The sequence below is a fragment of the Limulus polyphemus genome, unplaced genomic scaffold (genome assembly GCF_000517525.1).
Source record: "Limulus polyphemus unplaced genomic scaffold, Limulus_polyphemus-2.1.2 Scaffold1734, whole genome shotgun sequence".
Lineage (NCBI taxonomy): Eukaryota > Metazoa > Arthropoda > Merostomata > Xiphosura > Limulidae > Limulus > Limulus polyphemus.
Genome location: NW_013667344.1, coordinates 233,868 through 245,559, shown reverse-complemented (window position 1 = coordinate 245,559; position 11,692 = coordinate 233,868). Strand labels below are relative to the sequence as shown.

The following is an 11,692-nucleotide window of genomic DNA, read 5'->3' as shown; positions in this document are numbered from 1 at the left end:
GTAGCTGATCAAGATATACATTTTTAGATGGACAAATTTATCAACGTCATGCCGACTGTCCTATTGTTTGTTATTAAGCACAAAGTCAAACAATGGGTTATTTGTGCTCTGCTCACCATGGTTGTTGAAACCCAGATTTTAGGTTGTAAGCCTCAGGCATATTCTTGAGCCATCAAAGTTGGGGGGGGGGGGGGCTGTTTTATTGATCTTTTAATTTTTTTGTTTGCTGTGTTGTGCTATATGATTTCTACCATGTCTGATGTATGTGTACATTGTACCATAGAATCAAAGGCACATACTAATTTTTCTCCCCTATATTCTGGAACAGATATATTTTCCTTTACAGAGAACTGCAGAAAAGGAAGGGAAAAAATAGGATCAATTATGCTATCACTTGTACTAAGGGTTTTTCTCTCTACCATACTAGAAAATTCAAAGCAGAGAATGTTGGAGAAGAGGGAAGTCTCCTAAGTTGTCTTCTCCATGGGAAGGCCCATATGACATAGTGGATTGTCTCTCAGACGTGACTTTCCAGATAAAATGTGGTCGGCGAGGTAAGCCAAAAGTGGTGCATGCTAACAGGCTTTGGCATTATCACGGTCCAGGACATTTCAGGTGGGACGAAGTAGACAACAGAACAAATGACGCTGCTGAAGATGTGCCACCTGAAGAAGCCACTGTCAAAGAAGAAACCCTACTCAGTTTTGAGAAGGGAAACGGTGAAGCTCTTGATGAATTTACTACCACTGATATGATTGTTACCGACGATAGGACATTTTCTGATGAAGCAGATGAACCGCAGATGAAGCAGAAGCCAACGAGACGGAGACCAGTACGGAAGAAGATACGTCCCGTAAAATTAAAAGACTTTATTGAATTGTAATTTTGTGTTTGTAATTCTGTACATTTAATTAAGTTATTGTTGATATTTATTGGTTTAATGTAAGTGGCTATTGTTCGGGACGAAAAATACTAAGGATGGGGCAGTGTTGCGACAGCAGAGGGCACGTGACTAGTATCACGCCACGTCCTTCTCGAACGTTCACGTCCTTTCCTTAATTGTCGAGAATCTACTAGATAAATCGTAGTCTTGTATATATAAACCGGTAAGAACTGAACGTGAGGTAATGTGTAATTGAACTGCGGAGAGAAAATATTGTTGAGCACGTGAGACGTTCGTTGTGAATTACAGCGTTTGTTATAGCGCGACTGTTGAAATTAAGTGTATCGCAAAGTTGTATTCAGAAAGAATAAACCAGTTTTATTTAAGAAAGGACTTGTATCGGTGAAGTTTGTTCGGAAAGCATTTTTACGGAAAATTTAACTAACGAACGGAGACGTAACATAGTCAATACCATCCACTGACATATCTTAGACCAGAAGTGGGATTTGACAATACCTTTTTAACGCACCCACGGCTCCAAAAACCGTAGAGCGATTTTTTATTGGCGACTCATTTCGTTTCGTATTTTGTAATCTCGAGGTAAGAATAAAAGCAAACGACATCGACTAATAGGTAATAAACATACATGTTTGAAAAGGCTTTAAATTATTTTTCTTTACATCCGCCGGAAATTATTTGTTTTCATAAGCCGAAAACAATAAGTGGTTGTTTTATGTAAGACAACTTTAAGAAATAAGGCTTTCATAATTCCTGATTTCATTGAAGCTATAATGAATTAAATGAGCTAAATTATACTTACCATCCCGCTTTTAAAGACTAAGTAAATACTGATTAAAGTTTTGCTTCTTCTTCCTTTTTCTTTTTTGCTATAATTATAATTATAAAAGCGTCCTCTAATGTTATATAACTATATTTTAAACCTTGATTTTAACAAATCACGTGCGTTTAAATATTATTAGAAGTGACTGGTGTGATGAGAGGTGGTTTCGTTGTATTGAAATATCATGTTGGCGATAAGAAATTTGAAATTATTCAAAAGGTATCAGTTTTGTTTATTAATTGTAATGTATTATTCCAGTAACAAAGAATACTTGAGTTATAACAATACACATTTTATAAATTCTATTATAAATAACAATCTTTAATGGACTTTATAAATTATTATCACTGTCAGTGTCAGAATACTTGATAATTGATCGTGAACATGACGTTGGAAACAACTATTTTTAATTTCACAAGTTTTATCGGTTGTAAATAGTAGTAAAATTTTTGTTTATTTTGTTCACAACGTTTCACTAGGCTTACCTTGCATCATCAGGTGAGATACAAGAACTGAGGTTAACGTGTTATCTCAAAAGTTTTACTAATACTATGGTGCAACTGATGAAAACTTGTGTGAGTTTTTTAAAAAAACATAGTTCTTTCAATTATTTCAACTGTTTCATGTGTGTGTAGAAATTGTAATAATTACGTACAGTTCATTAGTTGTACTGCTGACTATAGTTTAGTCCTGTATCATGGACTTGTGAAACATAACATGATTGAAACTTAAATTCAAAACCCTCATCCTTATGAGAAATCTGAGATAGCTAATCTACCATTCGAATTTAAGCTAAAAGCTAGTCAAAAACCAAGTGTCCAGCTTTCCACTTTGACCATCACAGTATGCTTAGTGTTGAATTGAAAATCTGTTAGTTTCAGCCTTTTCCTCAGTAGGAAGTAATTATTTAAAATTGTTTTGAGGTCCATATCAATACCTTATCAGGAGGAAATTTACATGAAAACCTTTTAAGTTTAGAAATAATTCAGAAAAATATTTCAACTTAAAGCCATATTTATACATGGAAAACTTTATATTAAGATTAAAAATGGGAATAGCACTCCATTAAAGTAAGCACAGTATACAAGTAGGTTTGTTTTACCTTAAGTATTGCTGTATTTAGTGATGGATATTGGTGTTATTAACCCACAGTATTGCTAGTAATATCCATTTACTTTCTTCAGACTTTTAAAGCACAGTTTGGTGTAAACCATCCAATAGGTGCTAGCTAGAAAATGTAATTTTATAAATTTATCTGTAAAATGAGCTTGAACATTAACATACTATAAACTACTCACTATGCTACAGTCAATTTGTGCTATTAACAGTAAACACTTAGATGTGGGAACATAACATACAGCAATAGACAATATGGTCCCTCCAGACTGTCTCTGCACACCCATTCATGAGAAAAGAAAAAATTTAAACCCCACCTTTATTTTTTGAGGAAATCATTGCTTCCACTACCAAGATCTTGTAAAGTGGTGGCTTCCATTACTTCTGATGGTAAGTAGTTCTATAAATCAGTTATCCTGTTAGAAAAATAAAGTTGTTTTAATCACAATCACATTTTGTGCATAATTCTGCTGTTAACAGTTTTGGCTACAATCAGTAGATGGCACCAGCTTTTAGTCAGTCAACAATGAACAGCTAAGAACATTATTGATCTTAAAAATTGACTGTGTTTCAGCTTACTAAAGTGTAAGCCATCATAAGGACACATATAGAGTACATTTTTATTTTAAAACTGTTAGGACTTCTGTGTACTTTTGTACACTGTATGGTTTGGAATATGCTGAAAACTCCATTTTTTTTAGGACAATGTGAGGAGATAGGTGAGAAGGGGGAAGCCAAAGAAATAATATTAAGAACCATGCTTTGGATCAAAAACAATTTAAGTTTATACAGCTTAAGTCATATAAAAATATTTTTTGTTTTTTAATTTAGTGCCAACTGTGGTTACAGTTAACTAAAAACTTGTTGGATGATGTTTAAATAATTTATAATTGGTATAAATAGAAAATTACAATTCATACCCTTGAATTAATATGTTTGTTATATATATACATAAAGTGAAAAGCTAATATTTTGTAAACATAATACAATTATAATTGTTTTTTAAATATTACTGTTGTAAACATCAGCAGAACAATGTTTTGGTAGTTAGATACACTTTGTCATTGGCAGTCAAATTATAAAACTGTGATGATTTCCAGTAAATACTAGACTACAAATAATTATTTTTATTTAAAATACAAAAACTATTTTAAAACAATAGTTTTTATTAAGTCATGTTAATGCTAGAAAGTAGACATTACCATTCATAAAATTATCACTTTTCACATTTCTAGCAAATATACATCACTGTTTAAGTTGCATTGACTTTTGACACATCAAAATTAAATATTTGAATAAATTGTTTATACATTTGTTTAACAACAAGTAAAAGCTTGGAATGGTCTATTCTTTCATTGGGGATGTGTCTGTGAGCCAGAATAGACCATTCCAAGCTTTTACTTGTTAAACAAGTGTTTAAACAACTTATTCAATTATATACCAGCTGCCCAGTGTCAAATAAAAATACAAAGAATGAAATTGTGGCGAAATGCTACAAGTTCTTCAAAAGTTATTTTTTCTAAACTTGTCGAAGTGGAGAATTTGAATTTCTTAAGATTTAACAATATCTATAGATTAGTTACCATATTGGTAAATTTTCATTTTAATCTGTAGTAATCTTAATGTTAGTTTGAACCACACTGTGATATTTATCAAGCTACCTTTTAAGATTTGTAATAATCATTTACTGAAATGAGTTGATTGATAGATATACACTGCATGAAAAAATAAAAGGATAATTGGAATTTGTAATATTATAAATATGAAAAGGTAAAACCATCGTTATACCAACCAACACCTTAAGTTACTTTTTAAGCAAATGAGTCATGCGATCTGGAGTACAAATTGTTGATCATTTAGCTTGTATAGTTGTAAATTAACAGTTGGAAAATATGATTTTTGCATCTTTGTTGTTCATTACATTTCAGTATAAATCATAGTCATCAAGAAGATCATGTGCAGCTTGGCATCATTTTTGCATGCTTAAAAGTCAGTGTGTTGATAAGTTCCTGAGTTATGCTTGATCACTCTTCTGGAAAAGCCATTTTTTGAAGGCTTCTTTAGTGTCTAAAGTCACTTAATGGAATGTAATGACAAATCTCTCAAGAGCTTCCTATATGTCTTAAGTCTAAATCTCCCAAGAGCTTCCTATACATCTAAGTCTGGTTAGCGTGAAGGTAACACTATTCAGACACTCTTCTTTAAAGAATGTGTTTACCAGTTTAGCATGTTGGAGATAATCTTTATCACTCATTAGGCTGAGATCAAGGTCACATGCATCAGCATATGGTAATATACAGTAGGTTATATGATAGGGTTCTTATAATCTATGCCATTAATGATACTGTTTTGCTGCTTGTAGAGGTCTTTATGTTCACCAGTGCTTATTTTTGCTAACCATAATTCTACCACTGCCATGTGTGGCAAATTTCTCTATAAAAAAAACAAAAAAAAAATAGGTTGGATCTGTTTCTAGATTCTCTACAGATAAGTATAAGTGTGTTACCTGGCAACAGAGTGAAGTATGACTCATCTATAAAAAGAATCTTGTTTTACATGTTCTAAATACCATGTTTGTGTGTGTACATATATAGAGGTTGAATGTTCAATTATTTGCACTTCAGAACATGTAACTGTTCATCATATGACTGATTTTCATAATGATGAACTGGGGGGATAACTAATGCTATTTTATAATGATTATTTAGCCTGTACATAAATAACAGCATATTCTGTACACTGTATACTAAAGATCTTCCCTGAAAACTTTATTGTTCCTTTAAATTAATCTTGCATCTTGAATATGTAACATCAAAACACCCACAACTCAAAGAAGAAGAAAAAGCTGCCCATGAAGATTAGTCTAAATTTCTCATTTAGAGCCGCACACAATTTTTTTTTTCCAGGGCCTATATTATTGTGTAGCAACTGTTTAATGCACAATGATAATTTCTGTCAACCTTATGAAAATAAGTTACTCTGATAGGCTAGGAAGCAGAGGTATTTTCATGGGATTTCTACAATATACATACCACTGCTGTGGGTAGAGCTTCCCATTTAAAACACTTAACAGGGTTTTTTTTGGAACTACTCTCATCATGTGATAAAAATTGTATTGAAAACAAAGCAGCAAGCAGACATGTTAGTACAGCTAAGCTTTAGTTTGTATCGAGTTGTATCTCAAATTGGCCAATCTTGCATTCTGAAAAACCCTTAATGTTGGTTCTGTTCTTAACATTTAGATTGTAGAGACTTAACTTTAATAAGTAGACATAGTCTACAACATAGTCTAATAAATAATTTGAAGAATTTCAGAAATTTCACTGGCTACAAAACATTGTATGACACATCCTCATAAGGTATTGTTAGGTTGTGTAAAATAAAATATTTTTAATATTTGGTATACTAATAATTTTTATTTCACCATTCTGTATTACATGATTTCAAACCCAGGTATAAAAAATTCTAGGTATTAAATGTAAATTTATGCTGTGTTCATTTCAAATTATTCCATAGTAAAGTTTCAGCAGTTTGTTAGACCATTAAGTATTGCTACAAGTCCATTTTTAAGACCTGTATTTATGAAGGAAGTGAATAAATATGTGTTGTTAGTGACAATTATGTTTAAGGTATATCAAAACTAACTAAAGGTATGACTGAAGCTGGGTGAACAGATATTTTAAAGAGTACAGGCAAAATATTTAATAACAAAGGATTTTAAGCAGTATATACACAAGTATACAGAATGCTTGTGTGTGTGCGTGTGTTAATTTGGAGGCAACTGAATCATAATTTTCAATCAATGGACAATAAAGGTTATCCAGATCTGACAGCTATCATTTTAGGCATGCATTTTTAAGTTTGTATTTTTACTATATTATATTTTTGTTTTAGTGGTTTTTCGCTTGGTGTCAGCTGCTTGTAGCCAGCATTGTGCAAAACACACACTGCCAGATTTGCCATATGATTACAATGCTCTTGAACCAGTTATTTCAGCAGAAATAATGCAACTTCATCATCAGAAACACCATGCAACGTATGTAAACAATCTTAACATTGCAGAAGAAAAATTAGCTGAAGCTCAAGCAAAAAGTAAGTATTTAAATAACCAATAATGTAAAACATCATGGGTTCCTTTTCATTTAAAATATCTGAACTCTAACATTTTGTGCAACAGTAGCTGGACTTGTATGCTAAGAAAAACTTTGAAAAATGACATTTTGACATATGCATGTAAATTGCATTAGTTTCTGGTAAAGATTCATAAAAATGCACTAAAAGGTCAGCACTAAAATTCTCTAGCAGATTTTTCTGTAAGCCTTATTTCACATATCAATAACTGATTATTTTAATTAGTAAAACTGACAGTTAGTGGTACTTGCTAATTTATTATTTGTTGGGCTCATTAATTTATTATTCTCATGAGGCTTTTATTGTTGGAAGAATCCAAAATAGTGATAATTGAAAACTAATTTCAATGAGATGATTATTTTTGTGAGTCGTAATTAAGCTGATCAAACTTGAATTAATCAAGAATGAGAAATCATAATGTCAATATTTTAATTACATAGGTAGCTGGAATAATCAAACAGTAATACTCAGAAACTAATTTAATTTAGTTGATTATGTTCATGCCATTAACCAGTTTAATCTTATTTTGATTAATTGATGATTAATTTTATGCATTAATTGAGTTAATTGATGTTTATAGGTTATCTGTTAATTAAGGTTATTACCCAGCTTTATTAATAACTGTTGGTAAAGTTTGCTGTCAAACGTGCTCTGGAGAGTTCCTGAACTTGTCAAGATTTGGGCTGATTCTTCTTGAGTAAAGGATTGGTGATAAATGGAAGAGGGAGTGTAATTTTAAAGACTGGTGACAACTACTTGTCAAGTTACATTCATTATTCGACAGTCCAATTTATCTTATTCCTAATTAAAATGCATTAAATCATTTAAATAAAATTTCTAGTTCATGAAAATGTATCATTTAAGTATTAATATTAATAAGGCTGTTAAAATGTAAAATTCATGCAATACCTAAATTTGTTATTTGCTTTTTAAAGATTGACCACATTGCACTATTTTTTTGTTTTTGTGTGCATCTTGAACATTACCATTCCCTAGTGCAACATAATGTAAACCTGCTTGTTTGCCTTTAACAATTTGAATACTTATCAGTTAATACTGTAAATTTTCAAAGGGGAGTGAGTTAAGTACCAATGTACTGTTTGTAAGCTAGCTGGTGTAATGGTAATGCAGTTAATGGTCATACATAATTCTAGTTACAGGTCTGACATCAGTATGTTGAGATATTGAAACTATGTCTTTATATTCTTATTTTTGCAACATTGATTTCCATTTTATGGTACTCGAACAATGTTTGGGATTTATTGAATTGCTCCCTAAAAAATGAACTTCTGTATTGTTTTTTTCCTACTTGCTGATCTGCCTCTACTGTGTTCTGTTCCATATATATATTACCTCCCGAGTTTCATTTTACAAAATGTTTTTTACAACTGCATTTCCTTCCATACATTAATATAATTTTGTTGTTGTTGTTCAATGACAAAGTTGTCTCTGTATTTCAGTTTCTTCATTGTATGATTTTTGAGCACATTGATATTTGTCTGTTTTGTGTTACACCAATAATTTATGTATATTGATACCAGCTAGTTTTTTATAAATATATTAATCTCTAGGACCAAAAACTCAGAAAATATGTATTAATTCTTTGTATTCCAGACTAGCAAATGCATAACATATTTTAGTAAAATATATTGGCATTTGTAAATCTACAAATATTTTGAAATATGGTTTGAAAATCCAAGAAAAAATTACCGCAACATGTATAGTTATCTTGTTCATGGATTAAGGCTTCAGTTGTATGTAAAAATATCTTGGTTTGGACACAAGTCAATATTTGTGACTGCTTGCTGATTCAGGTAATATAAAAGTACACAGGAACCTGCTTGGTTTGTTTTTAATAAAACTATAAATGTCTTTGCTGAAGTAACTCACACTTGAAAGCCATATGAAATGGAACAGGATCAAGATAAGTGGAAGAAACTCGGTCAACCAAAGAGTAATACACTGTAATTGTTCTCTTTCAGTTCTGAATAAATATAGCATTTACTGAGGTGAACAATTGGAACATTTGAAATTGTATATTGTGCTTTTTTTTAAGTTAATAAACATTTTTATTAAGTCTTGTCTTTTGACATGCACCTTGTATTTATAGTTATGGTATGTATAAGATATTTCTGTGCTTATCCTCCTGTAAAGGTATTTTTTGATTATATATTGAACTTAAAACATTTTCTTTTCCTAAATAGGTGACATAACAAGTATAATTGCTTTGCAGCCTGCTTTAAGATTTAATGGAGGGGGGCACATCAACCACTCCATCTTTTGGCAAAATTTGTCACCAAATGGAGGAGGTGAACCAGATGGTAATGGTGTTTTTTCTCAGTGTTCTTATTTGCTGGATTGCATGTTTCAAATCACTGACTTATTCTGTTACAGTTAGCTTTAACATTAACTTTTTCACTGTCAAAGCAACGTTTAGTTCCTATATAGAAATTTTTGCTTTTTTGTAATTTTGTTATAATGTTGCAGATTTTACTGCATTGTTTCTAAACCATCAAAACAGGTCATTTATATCTTGATAAAATTCTTTGTTTTGTAACTTCATTCACCTTTCTGTAAGACTCAAAAATTGTGTCTGAACAAGATATTTAGGCTTACTGCTTTCAATTATTCATCTTAATAGAAGTACCTGTAGCATTTACTTTACAGGCATTAAGTATTGAACATTTATTTGGGATAAATTCTGGGAGCAAAGAGTAGCCATTGACATTGCTGGTCCTTTGCCCCAAACTCGTGCTGGAAACAAGTACATTTGTGTGGTGATTGATTATTTCACCAAGTGGCCTGAGGCATATGTAATACCAAATCAGGAAGCTACAACTGTAGCTTCGGCTATTAGTGATCTCTTCTTCAGATTTGGTATGCCATATGAACTGCATTCAGATCGAGGCCGTAACTTTGAATCAGCTGTGTTCCAAGAATGCTGCCAGTTGTTTGACATACGAAAGACCAGGACAACGCCACTTCACCCACAGTCTGATGGGATGGTAGAAAAGTACAACTAGACACTGGGACAGGAATTTGCAAAGTTTTGTAATAGCCGTCAAGATGACTGGGGTGTCTTACTCCCTCCACTGTTGATGGCCTATAGGACAGCAGAGCATGATACCACTGGATACACTCCAGCAAATTTGATGTTTGGTCGGGAACTTCGGTTGCCAGTGGATCTGTTAACAGGACGCCCACCTTATGAAGAGTTACCTGAGAATGTGTCAGAGTTTGTGAAAGTGTTATCGGAAAGGATGGATGATATTCACCATCAAGTGCGTTCAAACTTGAAAACGTCTGCTGATTCGATGAAGCTATTTTATGATAAGAGATCTACTGAAGTCAGCTTTGAACCAGGAGACAAAGTGTGGTTGTATAATCCCAGGAAGACCAACTCCAATGAAGTTATATCAAGTTGGTGCACCAATAACATTGAGTCACCTACGACACAGATTTTACTGGATAGGTATGAGACAAGATGTGAAAGAATGGTGCAGAACATGCAGTACATGTTGTGCTAAAAGGGGACCCAAGCATCAGGGACGTGAACTATGAAGGAAAAATTGGCCTCTGCTCCACTTTTAAAGCTTCCAGATCCCTCACTGCAGTACATACTGGATTGTGATGCTAGTAATGTCGGAATTGGAGGAGTATTGTCTCAGAAAGTGGGCGAAAACGAACATGTTGTGGCCTACTTTAGTAGGGTTTTGAGTAGACCAGAGAGGAACTACTGTGTAACACGGAAGGAACTCCTTGCTATAGTAAAGAGTCTGACATATTTCCACCCTTACCTCTATGGTGCAAGGTTTACCATTAGGACAGACCATGCTGTGTTACACTGGTTAAGATCATTAAAGAACCCAGAGGGACAACTAGCACGCTGGATCGGAAAAATAGACCAGTATAATTATGATATTGAATATAGAGAAGGTAAAACCCATGGTAATGCTGATGGACTGAGTCGAAGACCCTGCAAAAATGACTGCAGACATTGCTGCAAAACAGAGGTTGAACTATCCAGGTGCCATCAAGCTGAAGTCAAGCCGACTGAAAGAGTTGATGATGGTGAAGTGGAACCAAATATAGATATCAAAGCAGAACAGGAGAAAGACCAAGATTTTAAGCCAGTGATTGATTTTGTAAAAGCAAGTGTTTTGCGCCCTGCTTCGGAGAAGATGTCTAGTCTAAGCTCTGTGACAAAGAACTATAGGGCACAATAGGACCAGTTGAGGCTTGAAGGTGGTATTCTTATCCAGAAATGGGAAACTGCAGATGGGAAAGTGACGACCTGGCAAACGGTTATACCGAGAAGGTTACGAGAAGTTGTGTTGCGTCAATCCCATGATACTGTAACAGGAGGACATCTCAGAGTTAAGATTCCACTACATGATTTGACTAAAAAAGGCCAAAAGTTTGAATGGACAGTTTCTTGCCAGCATTCTTTCAAGCAGCTATAGTTGCAAAGTCCTTCACAAATTTGCGGTAATAAGTACAGAGTCCCAAAAAACTTCTCAGCTCTCCCAGATTGTCTGGTGTTGGCCAGGCATGCACTGCTTTCACCTTATCAGGATCAGTTTGTACACCATTCTCACTAACAATGTGGCCTAAGTAAAGCACCTCTTTCTGGAACAAATGACATTTTTTGGGATGGAGTTTGAGGTTTGCTGCTTTCAAATGCTTCCTCCAGCCGCGACATTTCTTCGTCAAAAGTTGTT

At 33.4% G+C, this 11,692-nt stretch overlaps 1 protein-coding gene across 3 annotated transcripts in view; it reads left to right on the top strand.

Moving 5' to 3' along the window:
* The first annotated feature begins 1,818 nt into the window (after positions 1-1,818).
* Positions 1,819-11,692, top strand: part of LOC106464753 (superoxide dismutase [Mn], mitochondrial-like) — a 13,228-nt gene continuing 3,354 nt past the window's right edge. Inside the window, exons 1-3 of one of the 3 annotated variants that reach the window (XM_013924910.2) lie at positions 1,819-1,943; positions 6,735-6,932; positions 9,176-9,292. In XM_013924910.2, coding sequence (XP_013780364.1) covers positions 6,845-6,932; positions 9,176-9,292 — 205 coding nt within the window. In that variant the 5' untranslated portion in view covers positions 1,819-1,943; positions 6,735-6,844. Of the gene's footprint in view, positions 1,944-3,501; positions 3,560-6,734; positions 6,933-9,175; positions 9,293-11,692 lie in introns of those variants that run through there. The other 2 variants (XM_022392551.1, XM_022392552.1) reach the window with 2 other exon arrangements.